The 27,107-nt window shown below is 36.2% G+C and overlaps 2 protein-coding genes across 3 annotated transcripts in view; one reads left to right on the forward strand and one right to left on the reverse strand.

The window, feature by feature from the left end:
• Positions 1–170: 170 nt before the first annotated feature.
• On the reverse strand, positions 171–1,775 carry ccni2 (cyclin I family, member 2). Its single transcript, XM_051092998.1, has 6 exons — positions 1,690–1,775; positions 1,501–1,573; positions 927–1,080; positions 650–784; positions 502–576; positions 171–407 (listed from the first exon to the last, which is right to left on the reverse strand). The coding sequence occupies exons 3-6, from the start codon at positions 1,038–1,040 to the stop codon at positions 252–254; spliced, it is 480 nt and encodes a 159-aa protein (XP_050948955.1). The 5' UTR covers positions 1,041–1,080; positions 1,501–1,573; positions 1,690–1,775; the 3' UTR covers positions 171–251.
• Positions 1,776–10,760: 8,985 nt separating this feature from the next.
• Positions 10,761–27,107, forward strand: part of LOC127151918 (uncharacterized) — a 37,320-nt gene continuing 20,973 nt past the window's right edge. The window contains exons 1-4 of one of the 2 annotated variants that reach the window (XR_007824995.1): positions 10,761–10,879; positions 18,129–18,913; positions 21,741–21,910; positions 22,066–23,690. Coding sequence is in view for 1 of the 2 variants with exons in the window: in XM_051092236.1 (XP_050948193.1) it covers positions 18,152–18,913; positions 21,741–21,910; positions 22,066–23,104 (1,971 nt within the window). In the remaining variant the exon portion in view is untranslated. Of the gene's footprint in view, positions 10,880–18,128; positions 18,914–21,740; positions 21,911–22,065; positions 24,291–27,107 lie in introns of those variants that run through there. The other variant, XM_051092236.1, reaches the window with a different exon arrangement.

Genomic DNA, 27,107 nt, shown 5'->3' on the forward strand with positions numbered 1-27,107 from the left:
AGTTCCTATTTCTGAGAGTATATTTGTATCGGAGATGTTTCGCAGGGTTATCTATCTGCTTTACTGCTAAAGTACAAGCCAGATTAGTGCCTTGGCCAAATACGCACCGCACGCAACTCGTATCGCCCCTAAAGAAAGTCGCAAGCGGTCGATCGCCATACGGCTGCAGATTTTCACATGCACAATGTCAAGGACCAAAAATCAGTTTTTGCTAACATCTGCAGCAGGGTTGTATAATTTCTGATGATGCATCAGTCGCTACTCACAATGTGAATGAAATCCATCGGCGTGGCCATGTAAAGGTCCCAGTGCAGCTTGTTTAATATGACTCGCTCCATGCGAAGAATCTCAGCTGTTGAGAATTTGCATCTGCTTTGCTCCAGCAAGTCTTTAACCGATGCAATCACCTGTTCACCAACAAAACAGAACAATAAACGTGCTGGAATGGTTAAAAGTTGTCTCCTTTTGTTATTGTGCAACAAGAAGAAAAACACATCTTACCTCATCCTCCTCGTTGATTTTTGCAGCAAGGATCAGAGAGGTGATGGCCATGCATTTGAGGTATTTCAGCTGAGTCTGTAAGGAAAGAGGACTTAGATTTTGCACTCTTCAGCTTTCAAATTAGGAAATGTGTAATTGTTTCACTTACTTTGACTGTTGCAAGCAGGCTGTTAAGAACACAGACTCCCAAAGCAAATGTCTCTGAGGAAAACTGGAATACGCCGTTCATTTCACGCAACCACACGATCACCTCATGGTACTGGGTTGGGCTGATATCTGAACCCTGAATGCACACAAAACATGAGCTCACAATTGTTTCCAGCACCTGCGTTCCCTACTGAGAACAACAGCTTTGACCACACAGTATGGCTTCTCTGGTCTTGCTGCTTAAGGTAGAAGCCTGCAAATCACAAATATGTTTCTACCTGAATGCAACCGCTCTTAAGGACCGGAGCTCTCCAAAGACGCATTTCTCTTGCCAGGGTGTTGAGCAACAAAGTGCCCAGTCTCTGATTCTGTTTTTCGCCAGGCGGTTTCATGGCTGGATTGGAAACTAGCCTTTTCCACTGGAAGTAATGCCTGACAAAAAAAAAAAAGCAGTTTAGTGATTAAGCAGATGCTTTTCAAGCAAAAAACAGTCTTTTTGCAGTGCATGACTGCAGATGCAATGATGGATCAATCCTTGTGAGATTTTAACCTCCAATCTTTTAGTGCATTTCCTTAATTTGTGATCCTATGCAAAATGCATGCAATGCATGCAGTGCAATACAGTCCCAACATCAGGCCTACAGCAGAGTTTTTACAATCACCGTCTACATTTTAATAATTCGTATTGATATTTACTAAAATTAACAAATGCATGACATTTTAACTGCATTGACCACCTACCAGGAAGCAGAAAACATCAATTGTGAGAGTAAACGCGCACAAGCGATATGGGCGGGTCGATATGCATCAACTTGTAAACAAAGACAGGGAAAGTTTTGCCATAAAAATTACCTTTGAAAAAGAAAACACGACTTCTGTCATTGGGGTCCGCTGCATAAATGTGGAAAAACTCATTCCTCCATATCTGAAAAAAGAGCGCACTGCTTACACGACAACGGAATGGATTTTAAAATATTTCACTTAAAATACAACAGAAGCTCAACACAAGTCTAACAGGTGTAAAACAAGTTATATACATACGCCGCATCACGGAATGTCGAGTTAGAATCACCTTTAGAAAATGTAGGAAAAGAAAACTCGTACAAGGCGACAACAGTTACTCTCAGTCTGTTTTTGAACCAGCTTGACTCCGCCCACGTATTTGAGCCCGCGCCGCTGACCCCGCCCACACACGTGACGTCACGGTTGGTTGATCCCGCCCACACACTCGTCACTCACGTACTGAATTGTGTTAGTGGGTCACACATACGGGTTCTTTTATATAAAATGGTCGATTTGCGTTTTTTTTTTTTTTTTTTTTTATTGAGGGGGTGGTTTATTATAATAATTTAGTACATCATGATCGTCTTATCAGAAGGATTTGAATATAGAGAGACTATTATGAGTTCAGTTGTAAAAATGCTTTATCTTTATTATGGTGTAGCGAACTTAAGGGCCATGATATAAAACATGAGGGGTGTATGGTTTTTCTATTATTATTTTTAGAAATAGGGTTAGTCAGTAATTATTATAGTAAAATATAAAAAATAAAATCAAAACTAGTCTTTATTCAAGTTAATGTGTGTGAGTGAGCATGAGTGAAATGAAAAAGTGCATTCTGTTTGTTTAGCAGTGAATAACCAGTGTTAAGGGTAATGCATTACAAGTAATGTTACGTAATCAGATTACTTTTTTTCAAGTAACTAGTAAATGCATTACTTTTAAATTTACAAGAAAACATCTGAGTTACATTTTTAATTCAAATAAGTAGTTACTTTATTTTTCCATTTACTAAGCTCTCCTGTTAAGAGAAATCAGGAGTAAATTTGTGCCTTGAGCACATGGTGTAAACATGATGTTTACTTTAGTTCTAGATTAAATGTGATTAGATTTAGTCATCTCACTCACACAAAAAAGAATCAGTATTCCTCAAAATGTATAAAAATGAAATGCAAACTCAGAATATGAAGCAAACCTACAATAATTAAATATTAACACAAATATCTTTGTATTTTGTCTTTGCTGCAGTCTTCGATCATCCAATTTAACCATACTAATAAGCAAAAATGACTTTAGATAAACATAACAGTTGTATTTCATTTTTTAATTAAGGATAAGTGTTGACCTATCTTCTCCTGCACTCTACTGCACAGACATGAATTTACATTTTCTTCAGCCTGAGGCTTATTCATTTTACTTTTGGTGCTGAAGGGGTTTTAAATTTTCCAAAAATAGTACTTTTTAAATTAAAAACATACAAGCAAACCCTGCTCACATTCAAAAAGTGATGCAAAAGTAGCGCGAAGTAATGTAACACATTACTTTCCATAAAAAGTAACTAAAGTAATTAGTTACTTTTAATGCAATATTGTAATGCATTGCTTTTAAAAGTAACTTTTCCCAAACACTGTGGATAACCATGTATTTTCATAAAGCAAAAGTTTGTAATACAGAAATAAACAGTGATGGGTAGTAACTAATTACATGTAATCTGCATTGCATAATCAGAATCCAAAACTTAAATACTCATAAATAGAGTAGCCCTATATTACATTTTAAAATGCACATAATCAGATTAAAGTTACTCTTTATGGATTACATGATTACATAGCAACACAATGACAGCACATTATAAATTAAATGTTTTTCTTTTATTGTTCTAAATTCCCACTGTGTGTCATATCACTTAGCTTTGAAAACGTTGGATCTGTAATGCCTCTTTGCTTTTTTTAATATCAGTGTAGTATAATTAAGTTAGGTAAAAAAAAGTAATCTAAAAAGTAGTCAGAATACATTACCTAAAATGAATAACCTAGATTATGCTACTAACTACAATTGTCATGTAATCTGTAATCAGTAACAGACTACAATTTGTAAGTAATCTACCCAGCACTGAAAATAAACTGGAGCTTGTCTTTTATAAAGGAAAAAAGAAATAAACCCACTATTAAGTTTCAACAACTGCAGTCAGAAGTGATTGAAGAGCACAAAGAGAAAAACAAATTTCAAAGATTCATATGCACTGCAAATAATTTTATCAGTTTATTTATTGATCCTTAAGAATACTTTTTCCAGATTTAGGCCTATAAACATAACTCTTAAAGGAGAAGTGCACTTCCAAAACAAAGATTCACATATAACGTACTCATCCCCTTGTCATCCAAGATGTTCATGTCTTATTTTCTTCAGTCGTAAAGAAATTATGTTTTTTGAGGAAAACATTTCTGCATTTTTCCCCATATAAAGGATTGATATGATGCCCCGATTTTGAACTTCCAAAATGCAGTTTGAATGCGGCTTCAAACGATCCCAGCTGAGGAAGAAGGGTCTTATCTAGTGAAACGATCGGTTATTTTCATTTTAAAAAATACAATTTAAATACTTTTTAATCTCAACCCAGTCTTTGCAAAGTGAACATGCAAAAAGGATCAAACACCCTTAACAAAAAAGGTAAAACAGCGATATAGGACGATTTTGAAGTTGAGGGAGAACCGGAACAAAAACAGTCCAGGCAGCGTAAGACAAGACAAGCGTTTGGCATTACAGTTTTTCTTGATTGCTTTGACCTGGTTAAAGAAACTAGGATCCACTCAGTTTTCATCATCACTATCTCAGCAGAGCAGAAGACACGTCTTGCAAATGTGTTAACTCTTTCTCATTGGATTGACACATTTTCCCCACCCTTTTGCAAAACAGTTAACACGGATGTCATTCAAGCAGTCCAAACTCCATTGTTTTAGCTATGGTAACCAAACAGAAACCATATATTCCTAACTATTAGAAACTACCTAGATCAGTATGAAATCACTGAAGCACCTGTTTGACACTCCTTCACACAAATCTTCAATTAGCAATCAGTCTGCAGGCCTTATAACAAAGGTGCCACAAGGAGGTCTAAGGCAGATGAGAGTGAGAGTAAGAGGTAGAGGGATCCGAGGAAGAGGAGATGTTGTGCGAGGTGGACGTGTAGTTGGAACGGGCTCAAGTTACAGATGAAATTCGGGCAACTGTTATTGATCACGTTATCAATCATGGCCTTTCTCTTAGAGAGGCTGGACAAAGAGTCCAACCTGTTCTAAACAGAAACACTGTTGTATCCATTGTCAGAATTTTTTGACAGGAGAACAGGTAATGTTGCTGTACAGTAGATACAGAAATATCTTCAGTGATACTGTATACTTTATGTAACTGTTTCCTCATTCCCATTACATGTATTCTTTATAGAATCCAAAGGCTACCATTCTCTGGTGGTAGAGGGAACATTTTTAGTGCTGAGCAGGAGGAGGCCATTGTAAACATGGTTGTGGCAAACAATGCCATAAGGCTGCATGAAATCAGGGAAGCAGTGATTGCAGATCAGGGCACATTTAGGAACATCAACAACGTGAACCTGACCACCATTGACCGCATCCTAAGGAGGAACCATATGGCCATGAAGCAGCTCTGTTGAAGGAGGTCACATGCCAATATGTGGAGGTAAGGAAACATTACTGTAATGCCTTGTCATATCATGCAGTTAGAGTCAACTGGAGTCACCTTTCATTGTAATTTTGCCTTTTTTTTACTTAGAGAATAATGGAGCTTGAAGTTGAGGGGGCACATCATGTCTTCATTTATGTTGATGAAGCCGGCTTCAATCTCAGCAAAGTGAGGAGACGTGGAAGGAACCTCATTGGGTACAGGGCCACTATCACAGTTCCAGGACAGAGGGGTGCCAACATAACCATGTGTGCTGCCATCTCCAATGATGGTGTCCTGTGCCATATCCCCACTATTGGCCCATACAACACCGAACGCCTCATAACATTCCTGAATGCACTTCATGAGAGGCTGATCCCACCCGAGGAGAGAGGGCTGTTGAGGCCTGGCATGCCACTCTTCATCATTATCTGGGACAATGTGGCGTTCCACCACTCTCGTCTTGTCAGTGAGTGGTTTGGGGTACACCCTCGTATGATGATGCTGTTCCTCCCAGCATATTCCCCATTTTTGAATCCCATAGAGGAGTTCTTCAGTGCTTGGAGGTGGAAGGTTTATGATCACCATTCCTATGAGCAAATGCCCTTGCTGAATGCAATGACTGCTGCTGCCCAAGAAATAGGTGCAGAGGAATGTCAAGGTTGGATAAGCCATGCAAGAAGATTTTTCCCTAGGTGCACTGCAAGAGAGGATATTGAATGTGATGTGGATGAGGCCATGTGGCCCCATCATCAAGACAGAAGAGACTGAGTATCAATAGTGGCTATGTCTTATACTCTAATAGATTTTTATACTTTACTGTAATAGATTTTTTAATATTTTAATACTCCAATAGATTTTACTGTATTTTGGTTTACATGTATTCTCTGTAATATTTACAGTATTTCAGTTTTCAGACACGGTTTGAAAAATGAATGTTATGGAAACAAGAAAAAATGCATCAAAGCATTTCTTATTCTGGATCCAATTCTTTGCAAAAAAGGCAAATTTGACACAGCCTATATAGAAAGACAACAAATGGCACTGGCAATAGGCTACAATGACAAGCAATGGTGCACTGATTCGCACTGAGTTCCGTATTTTTATTTTTTTTTTTGGTTGTCCATTGTGTAATGATTGACTGAAAGAGCTCATATACTTGTTTGCAAGTTGTGTTGTTAGAAGGTAAAATTTGCTTTTGTTGCATATTTTAAATGTTTTGGCGCGGTTAGAGCCTTTTGCAAACAAGATGTGTCATTTTGACCAAGAGTGCCAATGTTTAGGCCTGTGTGTTAACTGTTTTAAAAATGTGGAGTTTGAGTTGACGGCTGCATCAAAGCAATCAAGAAAAACTGTAAAAAGTATGTAACGTTTATTGTTTTTATTAAAATAACAGATCACTACGCTAGATTAGACCCTTCTTCCTCGGTTGGGATTATTTACAACCGCATTTGGGATCGTTTGAAGCCGCATTTAAACTGCATTTTGGAAGTTCAAAATCAGGGCACAATATCAGTCCATTATATGGAGAAAAATGCTGAAATGTTTTCCTCAAAAAAACATAATTTCTTTACAACTGAAAGAAAGACATGAACATCTTGGATGACAACGGGGTGAGTAAATTGTTGTTCTGGAAGTGGACTTCTCCTTTAAGAATGTAATCTTTAATCTTTGTCTTAGAGAAGGAATAAGGCTTATAACGTGGAAGCATCTGGAAACTTTCCTATCTGCTCTTCTCCTGGCATTCAGTCAGCTCACAGCATTTGGTTTTCTGTGACATTCTACATTGCTTTTGCAATTTTTCTGCATTTTTCCCCCAGTGTTAATCATTATTCCACTTCTAAAGAAATGCGCAGCGTGCCTTCTTAGTGGACAAAAGTGAAGGAGGAGAAGACAAGATGTGGTCTATTTCTGTGCAATAAGCTTTTATTTGTGCTGGACAGCTGCTCAGGCGGATCTGTATTGGTTGAAGGACATAATGCTGCTCTATCAAACATCCTTTATTTGATGTAAGACCACAGCACCACAGGCACAAAATCATACCATGGCATCAGAAAAACATAAGTAATTTTTTTCATATTTGCATATTAAAGACACATGACTTTCATGTAAAAAGATTGCACAGTTTTACATTTATTATATTACGTCTATATAACAACAGTGTCTCACAGGACAATAAAAACCTGGTTTAAATTTCACAATAGTGTAACATCAGGTTCAATGTTCTGATATTGTATGTATAGATGCCACTATAATTATAATAACTTTTAATAATAACACTTATGTTTAACGGCTTGTAATATCTTTTTAACATTAATTAATAAGATATTATATATGCAGCTAATCTTTATGAAATGTGTGTAACTGTTACTGATGAAAGCATCACCAGGTTTTTGCCTTAAAAGTAAAGCCAGATTTAAAAGTAACACATTTAAATGTATTCAAAATGTATCCAATTATGACAATATATTAAGCATTACAACAATGCATAATATATTTGTCACAAATCCACCAACCTCCATCACACTGTCTGTCACTCGATCTGGTTTCTCCACCAACTACATTTCCCAGAATCCCTCCAGGCTCACATCTGTCTCACCAGCCACAGTCACTCATTCCCAATCACCAGCCTTCTAATTGGACTCACCTGATATCACTTACCTGCAACACATATAAGCACATGCACTCCACTAAGTCAGCGGCTGGTCTCAAGGTCTCAGCGTTGGGATTCCTACCTGTCTCTACTTACCTTCCTGGTTGGATTGATGCAAGGATTACTGGAAACGAACTCTAAAGGATTATTTGAGAAATAAGACTTTGAACCTTATACTGCTATTTGCTTCCACCTTATGGATATTCATTCAGCCTTTGTTTGTTTGTGTTGGAAGTCTTTTGAGTTACGTCAATAAACATCGTGATCAGTAATCCCATGTCTTTGCCTCTCTCAACTGTGACAATATTGTCATAATTGGGTAACACTTTTAAGAACCAATTCTCACTATTAACTATTTGTTTATGAGCAAATAATTCTACATTAAAGAATTGTAGTTTGTTCTTTAGGGTCAAACACATTTTCCAAATTCCTTTGGATGGTGTGCCTTTGAAGAAACCCACAGAATATAGTGATAGTAAACTAAACACATAGAGAAAATAATTATGTTTAAGGTCAAATAAAGATTTTACAACTTGCACTAGCACTGTGTAGCATCTGGACCAATCAGACATACAGTTATTTGTTACATTTAACAAATAATCTTTAAAACCAACGACCCAGCTATATGCTGGAGTTTTGAAGACAACCCCCCCAAAGCAACTAACACCCCAAAAGGGCTTAGTTGCCAGGGCGACCATCTGATATCACAGGTTTTATTGCCTCAAGGAATGCAAACGGAGCACACTACATTTCTCTATAGGAAAGACACAATGCCTATAGAAATGGACTCATTCCTATTCATTCACAGACAAACCTTTCTTTGACCTTCCTATCACACATAGCCCAGGTCACTGTGTACAGTATTACTGCATTGTATTTTAATTTTGTCTGTTGTATTTGTCTTTCTACTGTTTTATGCATGCGTTATGATAAATGACTAGTTGTATAGCCCACCTATGCCATGTTTGGACTCTTTTAATTCGTATTTTGATGATCTAAAAGATGGTGTAAATTAGATGTTGATACCTTTGCAACATATTAGTGTTTTAAGAAACCTTAGTAGTTTTGCATCAACACCCAATCGAATTACATATGCAAAATACCATGCTCACAGACAAAGAGTCGTAAACTTTCCCTCCAAAGGTGAAAGTTACCATTGGTTCGCGGACCTCCTGGAGGCACAGCCTCCAGAGAGCTTAAAGGCAAACGGTTGACCGCCTCCCTCGTTCTTCCTTTGCTTCCTCTTCTCTGTCTTCTTCATCTGCAACATCTTCCGATTGCTGCCCGTGTGGAGGAACCCACGGGGAGCCTGAGCCGGCACAGGGCGTGCCCGGTGGGCCCAACAGGCCCAACATACAGAGCTGTGGCTCTCGACCACAAAGAGCCAGACACTTCCACTTAACCCTGGAATTCATCTTCATGACTCGCCTTAGTCAGTCAGTGGTTCTTGGAGAACCTAAGAAGATGAGCTAGAACTCTTCAGGACTTCCCTAAGCATGTGCCAGGCCTTGCGGCCTTGTCTTTCCATTCCACAAAGATCACAGGACTTCAGCTGGGGCCCTCTCAGCTCTTGGTTCTTCTTCACTTTTCACATGGGAAGAAACTCCCATTCACCATCGAGTCAGGACATCTTTGGAATTCATCACTCTTCAGACCCGGAAGAACGTGATTGCAATTCCAAAACCACCACTGCTCCAAACCATCAAAACTTTCAGCCGAGACTGCATTTGGACACTTGTTCGACGACCAAGGCAATGCAAGTATCGTACATTTAACTAAACAAAACAGAGGTTTAGTTCAAGCTGTAGACAGCACTGATGGTTTCACTCAGGGGGCTAACTGACTCTTTTCATAGCTTCATTTCCTTCTCTCTCTCTAACTGCTTCTCACCGACCATTCCCCATGTATGAGTGATTTCATGTTTGTTTGTTTAGATTAGTTATGTGTTAGTCCTTCGTTAATAAACTATTGTGCACAAATTACATGAGTTTTGATTCTGATTCTGCCTTGCAAATGAATGTCCCTTTACGATTCTGATTCGAGCTACATGCTCTAATGCAACAGTACTTTAAGAAAGTTATTTTCTGTGGCCAAGAAAATATCATTTCTTAGTGTTGATGATAAATTATGCTGAATGTTCGCTGGGCGAACAGATTAGTTGATGGAAAATTGATTCTGCTACAGTTACTACTGGCAGCTGATATAAATAATTGTAATTAATCATAATTAATTGTAATTATTTATATACATTTCCCTTTGAGCTAAATCGCGACAACTGGGTACCTCCTTTCAAAAGCTATTGAACTTGATGTGTCATTGAAGAAACCCAAAAAAACACAGTGATGGTACAAATTGAAAATATATACGTGAGCCGCAAATTATTTATAAACCACCTTTTTAGTTTTGCCACCAATTTTTTAGGGGTTCACCCTAAATAAACATCCTGTTTGCTCTCATGCTTTCTAAATCCTTGTCAATAATCTGATGAATTCAGTACCATGGACAATGATATTTCTGCAGGAATGTAAACATCAATCAATGCACATGAATTGTGATATTGTGAGAGTTATATATTGAATAAAGATGTCATACAACAGGAAAACAAAAGTTTAGACTGACCTACACTGTTACAATGTTATGTCTTTATCACACTTAAAATCAGAAAAACAGAGGTAAATAAAACGACTTTAATGGATTGCTACCAGAATACAGTTACAGTACGTTCATTCTTTTTCATTTCCTAAACATCTTTTCAAATACAATCATTATAATGCAATTTTATTGCATATTAAAGGAAAATCTATAGCATTAAAAGACATAATGTGAGTGATATTTGCTGGCACATCTGTAGTTGGCTAAAATGTGGTTGTCTGTTTGCACACAAAGAAAAAAATTACAGCGTGTTAGACGGTCTCTTGTTTACCGCACTACATTAGACTTTACCGCAGTGATTTACATAACGGGTCTTAAAATCGAAAGCGAAACTAAATCTGTTATTCATCTGCGTCCCTCTGCGGTGTCCTGTAAGTCTGCTGTCCATTTTCATGAACTAACACCAAAGATCTGGAGATTTTTCTAGTCAAGACGAAAGTGTGTGTGAAGGTATCGATCGTGTATCAGGTAAGTTATAGGTTGTATTCTGAGGTTCCTTCATGAGGATGCTTTTTGAATGCAGAGTTATTTATTTTATTTTCAGACAGCCTGTAAAATGACTGCGGTCAAACAGTGAAACCAGCCCCTCTTAATGAAATCACGGTTAATCTACTTAAGCTAGGCGCAGCTTTTAGAATACGGCGTCAAAAGTTGGAGAAAATGCGTATGTTCTTTAAAGCTTCAGGTCTTCACTTGAATATTAATAAGTGTGAATTAATATCTCTAAAGCATTGCGATTTACTCTCTATTTGTTATATCCCTATAAAAAAATGAAGTCGCATATTTAGGTATAAAGATTGTAAAGGATGAAGAAAGAAAATGTGAGCTAAATTGGTTACCATTGGTAATCGGCCATTGGTTACCTCCTCTTTTCTGGAAGTCAGCTGTGATTAGACACCTGTGAAAAGACGATCCATAATTCACGTGACATGAGACTTGAGCTGTGTCCGAAATCGTTCACTTATTCACTAATCCCTAGTATAGTGTATGGTAGTTGAGTGCACTATATCAGAACGAGTGAACGAAATGAAGTGAACGAATTCAGACGATGGCGTATACATTGTGCGTGAGACTTGCAAAAACATCTTCATCACATATGCTTTTATATGACATTTACCTTATTTTAGAAAATAATATTAATAGCAATAACAGTATTAAATGACTTTATATTGTAATTATACCTACCTCCGCAAATATTAATTTGTTTTGTAATGCTTTTATGTTAATAATCATTAAATACTATCAAAATACTGTCCACAAAAATAAATAACACATTAACACGATAATATGTATTTATTTTTTGTAGTATCTTAAAATTCTCTCGTGCAGCATTTTGCACTCAAAAGATGCAAATGGTCATAGAGTGCACTCAGGCGACCGTTAATTTTAATCAGAATGAATACGCTACCAAGGAACATTTTTAAATATCACCAAATTATCATCATTTTTGTAAATTAACAAAGATGCCACCTCAGTAAATTAGTAAAATATTCTCTTCGAGCTTGTTGCTTCTCCACATTGGATTGTGGGAAATAGTGCTTCAGGGAGTGTACATCGGTTGTACACTCAAAATCAGAATGTATTGTGGGTAAAACGTAGTGAATGAATGTAGGGAATGAAGTCGTTTACTCAGAATTCAGACAGCACTACAAAATGGCTAAAGGTTTGAAATGAGCTTGCAGGTTCCCATTTCCTCGCGTGTAGATCTGTTTTCCTCTCGCGAACGTGATTTACTGTGCTCGGTTATTAATGGCATAGATTTGCCACCATATTTTTAATGATGTTTCTTCCTGTTTCAAAATGAATTCAAATGTGACATATTTGGACATGGGCGTGGCTTTTGACATCACATTCCTCGTCACTTCGCCTGACGCCTTTTAACCTGAGTCCATTTCGTCTGATGCCTAATTGCCTAATTGAAACCTAACACCTGACGTTGTTTTTCCTGAGACCTGAAGCCTTTCAGTCTGAGGCACGATACCGTTCTGTCCAGTGACTGAAGCCTTTTAGTCTGAGGCTGACGCCTTTTTATTTTATGACGGACGTCTGAGGATGTCCTAAAATGTACACCGTAGCATTGGCATATGTTGATCTACTTTTGCATTGATATAGTGTGAAAGTGACAACGTACTGTCAACTATGGCAACTCATAGTCGAAATTGGTCCTCTGCATTTAACCCATCACGAGTGCACACACACACAGCAGTGAGAAGTGAACACACACGCACACACACTGTGAACACACACCCGGAGCAGTAAGCAGCCATTGCTCCAGCGCCCAGGGAGCAATTGGGGGTTCAGTGCCTTGCTCAAGGGCACTTCAGTCATGGTATTGAAGGTAGAAAGAGCGCTGTTTATTCACAATCCCCACCTACAATTCCTGCTGGTGCGGGAATCGAACCAGCAACTCTCTAACCATTAGGTCATGACTGCCCATATAACGACTGGCAGATGATTTCAGGAAATTAATGAAACTCCAAAAAACAGGTTATTAAATCCGAAGAAATAATCTAATAATGAACAAAGTAGTGCAAATTATATTACCAGCACTGAATGTTTATCTGCACCCCAATCTTGTCCTACAGAACACATTAATTATCACACTTTTTTCAATATAATCTATATGTACTTTCCATATCAATTTACAATCCATCCATAAACCTGAATTTGATCACTCTTTCCAGTGGTTGTTTATACATAGACAGCTGTACTTCTGGATCTATCTTCTTCCAATATGATTTAGATATTGAAAATTTAAAACCCCATTCCAACAACCATCTTGCAAGGCTCTCTATTGCTTTTTGAATATTTTGAACAACATCATGTACATTCCTTCCCCCTTTCCACAATACTCCATCATTTTTGTAACATCTCAACTAATTCCATAAAATCCCATCAAATAAGACTAACACTCCCTTGAGGAGTGACTACTTCTTCAGGCACTCACTCACAGGTGTGACTAAAAAGCACCTTGTAGGCCTTGTGCCTTGTAGTATTACTAGACATAGAATTTTTAATTCCGTTACTCTATGGATATAGAAGAACTGTGACAGATATTACATATTCATTAGATACTTATTTATTAGATACTAGTACATATTCCAACAGTGACTAGTATTTAATTATACTTTTCTTGTTAAGAGAAAATAGAACTAGTACATTTTAACTTTTTAGACCAGAGATATCCTGAAATTAATTATTATTAGATACTAGTACTTTCTGAATTTGCATTTCTGCCCAGTATGGTAATCATATGTTAAATATTAATTAAACAGCAACATAGGAGAGAGATTTGACAGGAAACGGAAACAAGGAGATGGATGTACTTTTTTTGAGGAAACCACATAGAAAAGAAACAATCATTTGTACTCAAGCACATAGAAAACGTATTTTTGTCAGGTTTGTAAACACTGTAGTAACCTAATGTGTTTTCGGTCATCGAATGACCTCTGGTGGCAGGATGGAGATAAGACATAAATTTTATTATCTATTAATTTCCTGTTTTTCCTCCAGTAAAATATCAGTAAATATCATATCAGGGCTCTACGTTAACTTTTTTTTTTTGCAAATAACACTGGTGCTACAGACATTGATGTTTTTACATTGCTGTTACAAAATACATTTACATTGGCATACAAAATACAAACCTTATGGTTTTCAGACAAACCTTTTCGTTATTTGGAAAAAAGGGATAAAAATCATTAATTAGAAAAACAAAAACATTGCTTTGCTGTCCTTGTAGGCCTGCACAATAAATACTGATTAAACTAATATAAACTAATAATGATTATGGTTAATATTTCTAAATAAAAACATTAAACAAAATAAGGAATACTGCTTTTGTAAAAACACTATTTCACTATAATTTACAAAACTGAGTATTTAAGATTAAATATAATAATAAATACAGCCTATAGCTGCAAGAAAAATAAAAAATATATACTTCTCTACACTGGAGGAAAAGGTAAGGATTTACAAATGTTTACCTCAAAGTTCTTAATTATTTTTTTCTATTTTTACCCAAATTAGGGTTTTTTATAAGACTACAGTATATTTAAATGCTAACAGACATAACCTTTATCACTAAGTAGAACAATAAAGTGGCATGATTTCAGCACCATTCTGTTTAATGAAACCAAAACAAAAAGTGAAAAAGTGAATTTGGACTAAAACATATCATTATACTTTTGTTTGACAACAGGTTTGTAATCTTTCCTTGTGTTTTCACGGTAACCAATTAGCAAGATATAATGATTCGGAGAAGGTATTTAATTTCTAGAGAGAAATTTAATTCCTAGAAAGAATGTTGGTGTCGACGACCTAGTGTTATTAAAGGCAACATGATACATCCGAGACATGTTTTTTCAAAGAAATGAGATGAATGAACGGATAGAGTGGAGACAAGGCGACGTGCACCAAATGACGTGTTTCAAATAAATGTTGTTACACCATACTGCTGCTGCTGTGTGGCAAGCCGTTTTAACATTCAATCTAAAAGTATCTATTTTCATGCTACCAGTACTTATTCATTAGATACTAGTCCTTATTTATTAGATACTAGTACTCATTCATTAGATACTAGTACCTAATAAATACACACTATTATACTGATTGAGGAAACAAACCTTTTCGAAGCTTCGAATAAATTGAACCAATTGCTTCGCAAAATTATTTACTGTTTCGAAGCCTCAAAAAACCTCATGCTAGTGACGCCTGCTGGTCAAAAGTGTTCGAAGTGCTCGATCATTTTTGTGGGGATCGGCGCCTATGCCATTTGCATCCTTTTAAAACATCCCAGCTTTTCCGTCGTCTTTTCACACAAAACGAAACTACTCTGCATGCCGTGCGCAGACGAGACTGTTACTTAACCGTGCTTTATGCTGTTGCTGGACAGTATTTATTTACAGTCCCAGCGCCAGGATACGCGACCCGGGGGGGCTTGTATGCAGGGGCGGATCTAGAAAATAATTTTTAGGGTGTTCAAGAAGCTCTAAGAGTTCTGGATCGGTGACATTGTCTTTGGACAGTTCATCCTTGTCTATTGTTCCTGTGCAGATGTAGTCATAGCATCGCAATATTGGAAATGTTTGTTTTAAAGCATGAAGGCGAGCCATTAAGCAACGTGCAAGCTTTCCGCAATATGCCGGTGAACGTCTTAACCTCGGTCAAATCGCTATACTGAAAGTGAAAGTAAAAAAACAAAAAAACACAAACAAAAAAAAACTGGCGTTGCATTAACGCCGCATAGACGAATCATTTAAACGTGCTGATAACGGTATATAACTGTCTTAAATAATTCCCTTAATATTTCTCTTGCAGCTTGTGTAGTGAAAAACGTGAAGAAATGTATTTCTCGTAAAACAGGTTGTTTTTGAAAATCGGTGCATGAAATAAAGCTGCTCTTAGTTTTCATTGAAGGCTACAGTGTTAATAATTTAACTTATAGGTCTATAATTCATTGTAAATGAATAGACCTGTTTTAAAAAAACTTTTCTTTTAAAAAACATTTTCAGTGAGGAATAAGCTAATAGCATAATGTTTTATTATCCTCTCAGCGCATCATGCAGTGACGCACAATGAAATTATTGCAAGCAAATTATTGTAATTTAACAACAAAAGTAACCTAATAATAATAATAACAGGCCTAATAAGAAGACAAACGTAACATGACTACATTAATTGGAAATGCTAAGTCCCCCTGTAGTTAAAAATTTTAACCCTTAAAACTGATCTCTGATCATCAAAATGACATATTTAAATGTTTTTTCTCCCCTTGCCTCATTTACTATACGCAGATCTATGAATATGCAAATCAGCCCCGCCCCCATGCAGACACACCAGCCAGACACTAGACAATTGCAAGCCAACAGATATTGCTGTTAGCCGGTTATGAGGCCTACAAGCTGGGCGGAGTGAACACAACACACACTAATACGTATACTTGCATGCAACAGAGTACATGAGAGCAACAGTTTTTAAAGGATTACACCAATTTCAGAATAAAAATTTCCTGATAATTTACGCACCCCCTTGTCATCCAAAATATTCATGTCCCTCTTTCTTCAGTCGCAATGAAGGTTTCTGAGGAAAACATTCCAGGATTTTTCTCCATATCGTGGACTTTAGTGGGGCTCAATGGATTGAAGGTTAAAAATGCATTTTCAGTGCAGCTTCAGATAACTCCAAACGATTCCAGCTGAGAAATAAGGGTCTTATCCCACGAAAAGATCACTTATCAAGAACTAAAATGTTCACAAAATATGGGTAAAGTGCAAAGACCAATAACCTACAATGATATTTACAAAGGCTGAAAAAACACACCTTTAGGAAACACATTATGGAGCTTACATTTTTGTTGTCCAAATCATCTGACGTATCCAATCAGGGCTCATCATCAGAGATGACCTGTTAAATTTTAAATACTCTAAAGAAGTTTTGAAGAATGAACCTGGAAGTAATTCTGGTAATAATATGCATTACTTTGCATTCTGTGAAGCTATTTTGCTCTCATTTGTCAATGTAAAGAGCAAGAAGTTGGACAGGCACGTAAATCTGACAGTTGATGCATTTGACTTTAAACACACCAGGTCATCATCTTATTAGTAAAGACTGCATATTAAACAGCATATAAACATATAATTGATGTTATAGTTGTAAATATTGAAATCCATGCTGCTATAGAAAAAAATCAACAACTTGATTTGACAAATTTGAGAATTCAACCACACTGTGGTATAATTATTGCAATACTCAGTTACAAAAACTATAATTTGGATGTGACAACATAGCAAATGCTATATGTGTGCAGCTTGGAATTCTATCACCCCAATGTAAAATGCCTTTCTGCATCCCTGTTCCTGAATGCATGAGACCCTATGACAGATACTTTGTATGATCTAACCTTTTAACTGTCACCCATCCCCTGTAATTTAATATTACAATTAAATTAAATCGTAATCTAATCATGACAAAATATATATCGTTGGAAAGGTCTAAATAAAGACTCTTAAATAGATATTTTACCACAGTTTTTATGAAAGAAAAGTAATAGATTCATGTGACGAGAGTGCACCTCAAAAATCTACATCATAACAGGTGTTCTGCCCTTTGTCACCAAATGCTGGTTTTCATTGCCTTTTACCTTACCATGTTTTAGAAATCATCATAAATCATATATCAACTGAAAGTTTAAAACCTCAAAATTCATCCTTTCAAACCCATTTTAAAATCTGTCATTGCATTGCCATGAAGATGATACTTCAAATTTATATTAGAAAATGTATTTGTTCATGAATTATAACAAATTAAGTTGCTTAGACGTGTGCACTTTCACGTTTAAATTAAAAAATGGGGGTGACAGTTAAAGGGCTAAGGTAGAAACATTTCTGCACATGCCCATCATCTGGATGCAGTGCACTTATCAGGTCCTAAAGTACTAGCATCAACTGTAGCAGAAATTATCCGCCTTTGTTGAAGGTGTATGGATGTTCATTGCAATACATCACAGCTCTTGCTGTGGGTTTATAAACTTGTCAAAGTCTTTCTGAATGGAACATGGTGGCTTTATTTATCACCCTGCCCCAAAAGCCCAGTATCTGTGAAACAATTTGATCACTTTCTGGTTGTAAATGTCAAACAGATTGATGCTCAAGTTTCTTTTTCATTTGAGACTTCAATATTCAGAATCTAAATAACTGCTGTTTTTTTCTAATTTCAGTTCCTCCATTTTCCTCTTCTACTATGGGTGTGGCAGACAAACTGTGTGATGAGCTGTACCGTTGGATTGAAGAGCAGGAGAAATGTGCAGATCATCTCATGGCTTTGGCCAATGAGCTGGAGAACATGAGGGAGGTGATTACTGCAGGCCAGTTTGTGGGAAACACAGCAACTGTGGTTGGGTCTGCCGCTCTAGTTGGATCAGGCATTGCAACACTTCTGACTGGAGGCCTGGCTGCACCCTTAGTGGCACTAGCAGCTGGGATCACAGCTGGAGTGGGTACTGCAACTAGTTTTACATGTTCGATTGTGGAGAAATGGAACTCCAGTAGTACAATGAAAAAGGCAGAGGAGACTGGTGATCAAATCAAACAGATTCAGAACAATATTAAAATGCTCCAGAAGAAACTCCAGGAGGAGTGTGAGAGTCAAGGATTTAAAGCATCATTCTCAGATGACGTGCAGTGTGAAATCACAGTGAGAATCCTGAAAGCCATGGCCAAACGGAGTGGTAGAGATGTGCTCCTCAGTTGTCTAAGGTCCCTCTTGAAAAGTGATGGCATGGCTACAGATATGAAGGGTTTAATCTACACACATGAAGAAATTAATTCTCCAGACACTTCCAGATTCTTCTGCACTGTCGGTTCTTTGCTACTACTCCTTGGATATGTGGAAATCTCAAAATACTACCATAAAACAGCAGCAAAAATAGAAGGAACGGCATGTTCTTCACTGATAAATGTGGGAAAGGGAGCAGGACAGGGAGCAGTCCAGGGAACAGTCCAGGTATTTTTTTACAGATATAAACCACACACACACATACATATACACAAATATGTATATACTGTTTATACAGTAGTCACAGGGAGAAAAAGTACACCCTCCTTCAATTCTATTATCAGGGTCTAAATAACAATTGTGAGGTCCTCACCAAATAAAAACATCAGGTGACAACAAAAACAACAGAGTTCAATATATAGTCATTTTTTTCACCAAAAATAAACCAACATTCAGAAACCAGGTGTGGAAGAAATAAGTACACCCTTCCTACTTTCACAGTCATTAAAAGATAGGAAGCAAACAATCGTATAGAATGTCTTTGTATGCTGAAGCACTGCAATTTTCCTTCACTGAAACTAAGGGGCTCAAACTTGTTTCAGCATGACAGTGCTCCTGTGTACAAAATGACGTCCAGTAAGACATTTAAGACATGATTTGTCAAGGTTGGTGTGAAAGAAATGTGCAGTGGCATACATTCCAAAATGTAGAGGAAAGCCTTTTCATAGGAGTGGGTGTTATTATAACAATAAAAGGGGGTCAAATTTTGTAATGAGAAGCTCATCAAGCACATATGGATGTGATGACTAGGTGTCCACTAATATCTGTGTGTGTGTGTGTGTACATATATATACACACACACACACAGATAATTGTGGACACCTAATCATCACACCTGTCATGACAGGGGAAATGTATAGAAATAATTACAATTAATTACAATTATTTATATCAGCTGCCAGTAGTAACTGTAGCAAGATTACATTTCCATCAACTAATATGTTTGTCCAGCCAACATTCCGTTTACTTTTATATCAACAAGAAATTATAATTTCTTGGCCACAGCAAATACATTTCTCAAAGTACTGTTGCATTAGAGCATGTAGCTTGAATCAGTATCGTAAAGGGACATTAATTTTGCAAGGCAGAATCAGAATCAAAACTCATGTAATTTGTGCACAGCAGTTTTATTAACGAAGGACTAGCACATAACTAATTTAAACACACAAACACTCATGTGAGACGAGTGAGGGAACTAAAAAGAAAACACACAGAAGAAGTGAGGAATGTCTGTTTGGGGACATTTCCATGAGGATGAATTCCAGGGTTAAGTGAAAATATCTAGCTCTTTGTGGTCAAGAGCCACAGCTCTATAAAGTTGTAAACTTTCCCACCTTTGGAGGGAAGGTTTACGACTCTTTGTCTGTGAGCATGGTATTTTGCATACGAAATTCGATTGGGTGTTGATGCAAAACTACTAAGGATTTTTAAAACACTAATATGTTGCAAAGGTATCAACATATAAAATACACCATCATTTAGATCAACAAAATACAAATTCAAAGAGACCAAACATGGCATAGGTAAGTTATACTACTAGTTATCTATTATAACAAATGCATATAACAGTGCATAATGAAAAACACAAAATTACAAGGCAGTAATACTATACACAATGACCTGGGGCTGTGTGCGATAGGAAGATCAAAGAAAGGTTTGTCTGTGAATGAATAGGAAAAAGTCCATTTCTATAGGCATTGTGTTTTTCCTATGGGCGAATGTAGTGCATTCCTTTGGGCAATAAAACCCATATTATCAGATGGTCGCCCTGGCAACTGAGCCCTTTCAGGGTGTTAGTTGCTTTGGGGGGATGTCTTTAAAACTCCAGCATATAGCTGGCTGTTGGGTTTAAGGATTATTTGTTAAATGTAACAAATAACTGTATGTCTGATTGGTCCAGATGCTACAAACCCATATGTGCTTGTTGAGCATCTCATTACAAAATTACAATAAATATACAGGTGCATCTCATAAAATTTGAATATTGTGAAAAAGTTCATTTTTTGAATGTAACATTTAAAAAACTGAAACTTTCATATATTCTAGATTTATTACATCTAAAGTAAAACATTTCTAAAGTTTCTTTGTTTTAATTTTGATGATTACAGCTTACAGCTCATGAAAGTCAAAAATCCAGTATCTCAAATGATTAGAATATTTACATTTGAGTTTCATTAAAAATGTTCATTCCTACAGTATAAATTCCGGGTACCTCTTGTTCTTTGAAACCACAATATTGGGAAAGACTGCTGGCTTGGCAATGACAAAAAGTAAATTTTGCATTTAATGTTGGAATCATGATCCCAGAGTCTGGAGGAAGGCTGGAGAGGCACAGAATCGAAGCTGCTCAATGTCCAGTGTGAAGTTTGTGAAGTCACTAATGATTTGGGGCTTTATGGAGATGCTTATTTCTTTTCCAGCAGGACTTTAACACCTGTCCACAGTGCTGACCATGATATTGCTGTGCTTTATTGGCCATCCAACATGCCTGACCTGAACCCCATTGAGAATCTATGGGATATTTTCAAGAGAAAGAAACAGTCGATCCAACAATATACAGACGATTTGAAGGCTCAATAGTGCCTCAGCAGTGCCACAGGCTGATCACTTACATGTCACACTTTACTGATGCTGTAATTTATGCTAGGACCAAGGAATTTGCTGTAATATGTGCTACCGACCAAGTATTGAATGCATAAATGAACATGCTTTAAAAAGCTTGAACTTTATTGTTTTGCAGATCTGTTTTTTGATTAATCTTAGGAAATATTCTAATATTTTGAGATACTGGATTGATTTTTGACTTTCATATAAGCTCTAATCATCAAAATGAAAACAAAAAAAACTTTAGAAATGTTTTACTTTATATGTAATGAATCTAGAATATATGAAAGTTTCAGTTTTTAAAATAAATTACAAACTAAAAATTAATTTTTGATGCACCTGTATATATTGTATATACACATATATATATAAATTTTTTACATCTTTGCAGGTCACAGCGGGAATCCTTGGGCTGATATTCACAGTTCCTGATCTGGCTAAGAACTGTGAAGAACTGATTGAAAATAAACATCAGACTGAAGCTAGCACATTTTTGAAGACAAAAGCTAATGAAATCCGTGAGGCTGTGAAAAAATTAAAAAAACAATTGAAAGAATTACAGTAAGTACATAAGAGTTTCTCTGAGCATTTCATGTAAATGGTATATTGAGTAAGCAACACGAGGAAGACTGCTTACTATAGCACAATAATAATACAATAGATCTTGTATTTATGACTCACTGCTGGATTTCATCACCTCTAAATTTATCTTTCAGAGAGATGCTCAAACAAATCCCTGAAATTGAGTGGCACATTGATTTGGCTCAGGAGATGTTTGGATCTCAAATATACACACGAGGCACCATATGTATAGAGTATAAACAGACCCAAAAGCAGGATATGAAGAGGTTTACACGGAGGTTTATTCTCCTTTGCACAAACAACATAGGAGTAACTGAGTATGGTGGTTCCACATGTAAAGACAAATCAGGTGGCAACAAAAGACAGAAGAAGAAGGCTACTTCAACTGAAGACAGGAAGCTTAAACCACAGTGGAAACCTGCTTTTCAGAGCGAACCACCACAAAAGTCTAAAACAAAAGTAAAGGAATTAAGGCTCCGCCTCCCTAAAATACTCATGTCTAATGTGCGTTCTCTTTCAAACAAAAAAGAAGAGCTCAAAGAACTTATGGAAGATGTGGAAAACTTTAACAGTGATCTGATGTTCTTCACAGAGACATGGTTTAATAGCAACTCACAGATGAATCCCTTCAAGATACATATGTTATACCGATTTGATCGTGATCGACGGCTTACTGGGAAAAGTAGAGGAGGGGGACTGATGATGCTTGTGAAAGAGGCCTGGGCGACTGATGTGAAGGTGGAAAACATCATGATTACTCCAGATTATGAGTTAATGGTTGTGTCCATTATACCACATGACCACCCTGCGGATGCTCCACCACTTATCTTCATCCATGTGTATGTCCCAGGACCTAATTTTACTCAAGCTGCCATTGACATCGCTGGTTTTTACTATGATGCTGTGGAGATGAATCCTGGTGCTCCTGTTTTCTTGTTGGGCGATTTCAACCGGATTGACTTCACAGGTCTCTTGGACCTGGACCAATATGTCTCATGCCCAACCAGATACAATAAAATCCTAGATAAGTGCTATGGGAATTTGCCCGATGCTTATCAATCTGAATGCAGACCCCCGCTTGGCAAGTCAGACCACAATGTCATTAAATTAAATCCTAAAAACTCTTCTGAAAAGAAAGATTGTAAGCATGAACATAACAAACCCAGACAGTAATGAGAGGCTGCGCAACAGTTGTAGTTCTGTATTGTTTTTATGTAGCACCATGGTCCTGGAGGAACGTTGTTTCATGTACTGTAACAGTATATGATAGCTTGTTTTGTCCTGTAGATGTAGGTGGCATCTAACTATTTACTGAGTATAAAAAATCAATGAGAAAAAGAAGAGAAGACTATAGTTGGAACTGGTCTGAATACTGACACAATGAGGAACAACATGAGGAACAAACTTCTCCTTTGAATGAAGAAAAATAAACAAAGGAAACTGTTGCTTAATATGCTTAAGCTATGTGACTTAAAAAGAAGAAATGCTACCACCTTGCTTGTCTACAATTTTAAACAAACAAATAGCTACTCAAAAGATATTGATCACTGAAGCTTACCATTACTGTACCTGTAAATGTGTTGATTGCATTGAAAGGACCAGGACTCATCAAAACACAAAATGTGCACGGGGCAGTCTGGCTGTGAATGGTACCTTTCATTATTCACTGAAGAGGAAAATAGGAGAAGATTCACAAGCTCTGGGGTGGTGGACGTCCACTGAAGAATCCTCTATATCCAAGTGCAAGATAAAACTTGAGGTGAAGAGGAAATCTGTTAATTCAAGGAAATGCTGTATATATTTAAATCCCCGGGAAGAATGGTTCAGTGGGTTCACTGTAAATCATTCGCCTTCTTGAACTCTTTTAATCTACTTTTACTTGATACTGATAAACAGACACCAATCAGTATCTAACTTTGAGTGCAATCCAAATCATAAACTATAGCCTATTATGTAAAACATTGAGTGTATATATTTTACACTGTGTTAAGACTTTGTTAACACTCTAGTATCAGGACCAATTCACACTGTTATCTACCTTTTTATTAGCATGCATATTAGCATATTAGCTGTTTATTAGTAATTATAAAGCACATTTTCTGCATGACCATATTCTATATCCTTAATCCTACCATATACCTAAACTTAACAACTACCTTACTAACTTTCAACTACTAACTATTAAGACTTCTAATTTAACTAATTAACAAATATATAATCACTAAGCAATCTTTATGTAATCATGCATGCTACAGTATGTAGACTAATCATGTTAGGCCACAAGACATTCAAAGAGGGTGAGTAACATCCTCAAATCTGTGTAAAAGGACAAGTATATACAATAAATGTACTCAAAACATACGAGTATCCTCTTCTTTTTCACTCATTGTCCAGAAGGACATATTTTCTTAGTGTTAGGAGTGGTTACAGGTAAGATCAATTCAAAGTACAACTGCTTGCTACAAAAAATAATAGTTGGATAGATATATGCACAATTTAATTTAGTTCATTACAATCACTACTCTGATCAAAATGTTATATACTTCTATACATTGTATACAATTGTATACATATAATTAAAAACAAAATCATAATTTTGTTATCAAAATTATAATGTAAAATTTGGAACAATAAATCAAACAATTAACATCATAACTGTTATGTAGATGTAGAATATGCACATGTAGTTTAGGTGCTACATAAGTTAAGTTGTAATTTGTTTTATTTCCTTCAACTAGTGCAAAGTTGTTCTTCAAACTGTGTGCAGATAACAAAGCCATCTTCTCCTCTTTTGAGTGTTTTAAATGATTGCTGTCATACTGACAGAGTAGCAATATAGTTAGAACCTAAAAAAGAATGGTGCTCAATGCAAGCTGAGCAGTGTTCGAATTGTGTCAAAGCTCTTGGTGGGTCCCCCTAACCAGACCCACCCCCCTCCCCCTTCAAAAAATAAATATATAAATAAACCATATATAAATATGATTAATATTTTTGTCTTGTCTTTGTTATCATTGTGAAACCTAATTGTAAGATAAAAGCTTATTTTATGATGATCAGTGATCAGTGTATATCAAACAATCACTAAGCAACAAAGAATTAAATATCTAGCTGAGGAAATTAATATTTTCAAACAAGTTTAAAGTGATTTTTACTTTTTGTGGGCATTTTTTACCTTCATAAAGCCATTCTTTTTTCTGAAAGTGTGCATTATCTTTTGCATCAAATTCTTATATTTAATCAATAAAGTCACTTAGAATAATAAGACATTTAGGCTGTTATCACACAAATGAAATAATTATCAACAAAATTTATCTTTTCAATATAGAGAAAACACAAACACTGCATCTGAATTGGCATTTAGATGTATTTACCCACTGTTTAATGCAGGACATGAATGCTTTTAACCTGTAGTTACAATTGCATGAATAATGTTTTAATATTTTAATCCTAAAACATTGAATGATGATATTTGAAATTATTTAAAAAATTAAAAGGTACTTTGAATGTGGAATTACAACCGCCAGTAGGTTTCAGCAAGTCACTGTTGATAAGCGAGTCATTGAGATTGAACCGAAGCATTTAAACAGTTGATACATTCAGGAACGAAACACCGTCAGGTTGTTTAGAGGCGCAAAACAGTGCTGTGGCTGAAATGATTTTTGTGGCGAAATAGAGCAAAAATAGACAATATGGTGTCTAAAACGTAAGTCTCTTATTATTAACTTTTAGTTTATTGAACTGTTGTATAAAAAAATATATCACTGTGAAAAAAATCAATAGGGTCTGGCTGCAGACATGCACCTGCAGTCTCAGATGCCTGCACTTCCGGAAGTGACGTCATTTGCAGGCTATTTTTTTTTACTTTATTTTATTTTATTTTTTTTTTTTACTGAATCTCTCAACAGTAGCCAGGTGGTGAAGACACGAAAAAAGAAACTAAATTACAATGTCACTTGCAATCGCCATTTTCACTCTCAGCTACCTGCGACGTCACTTGCAATCCACACAAATCATGCGTGTTGCCAACAGAGACAAGAAGCTGTGGTGCTTAAATGATTAAAACTAATTTAGCATAACATACAGGGTCCTGCAAGTCATCTGTAGGAGATAAAAACAAGGCCCGCAAATCCGTGGCCACAGAACAGCAGAATATGAACGAATATGAATATGAAGCAGAATCTGAACGAGAGAATAGGGCCATCTGATATAGCATTACATAATAAAAGCCATCTAAAAACTCACATATAATCAGTTTTGGCTTCGATTTTGAAGAGCTCTACAAAAGAAACTCTGTAATTGCACAAACCAGTTTCAATTCAGATTGACACTCCACTGGGGTCAGTGTGTCCTTTAGCCAGTTTCAGGACTATCTGATAATAATAATAATAACAATTTATTTGTATAGCACTTTTCATACATAAAATGCAGCTCAAAGTGCTTCACAAGCATAATAAATAATAATAATAATAATAATAAAAACCCAACAACAACATCAGCATAGTGCAAATGATTCATCAAATATAAGCAAAAAATAATAAAAATAATAGAAAAAAAATAAATAATAATAATAATAATAATATATATATATATATATATATATATATATATATATAAAAGAAAAGAGGAAAAAAATCAATTAAATAAATAAGAATACATACACTTCACACACTATTATGCTCATAGGGAACTTTAAAAAGGTGTGTTTTAACACGTACTAGTAGACTCTCTCACTTCATTTGGAAGACAATTCCAAATTTTTGGAGCATAGTGACTAAAGAGGTACCACCAGATCGCTTAAGATTTACTGTGTAATATGCTAAAAGTCCAGCACTAGAAGATCGTAACATTCGTTTAGGATTATATCTTAACAGACATTCAGAGATATAAGAAGGTGCCAAGTTATGCAATGCTTTATAAACTAAAATAAGAATCTTAAAAGCAATCTTTTTCCTGGTAACCAATGTAATTCCATTAAAACCGTTGTAATATGTTCTTGTTTCTTCAATTTCATTAATACTCTAGCTGCTGCATTTTGTATCAATTGCAGCTTAACTATAGAACTCTTAGGTAAACCAGCATACACAGCATTGCAGTAATCTTGTCGAGAGAAGATAAATGCATGAATTAGTTTCTCAGCATCATTAAAAAATAAAAAAGGACGAATCTTGGCAATGTT

This window comes from Labeo rohita, chromosome 21 (genome assembly GCF_022985175.1).
Source record: "Labeo rohita strain BAU-BD-2019 chromosome 21, IGBB_LRoh.1.0, whole genome shotgun sequence".
Classification (NCBI taxonomy): Eukaryota; Metazoa; Chordata; class Actinopteri; order Cypriniformes; family Cyprinidae; genus Labeo; species Labeo rohita.

Bases quoted from the DNA above. Each gene is read 5' to 3' on its own strand.
- ccni2 (XM_051092998.1), bottom strand. From the start codon at position 1,040: ATGAAACCGCCTGGCGAAAAACAGAATCAGAGACTGGGCACTTTGTTG. The intron at 785-926 runs GTAGAAACATAT...GTGTGCATTCAG, and splicing joins TTAAGAGCGGTTGCATTCAG to GGTTCAGATATCAGCCCAAC. The intron at 408-501 runs GTAAGATGTGTT...GTTGGTGAACAG, and splicing joins AAATCAACGAGGAGGATGAG to GTGATTGCATCGGTTAAAGA.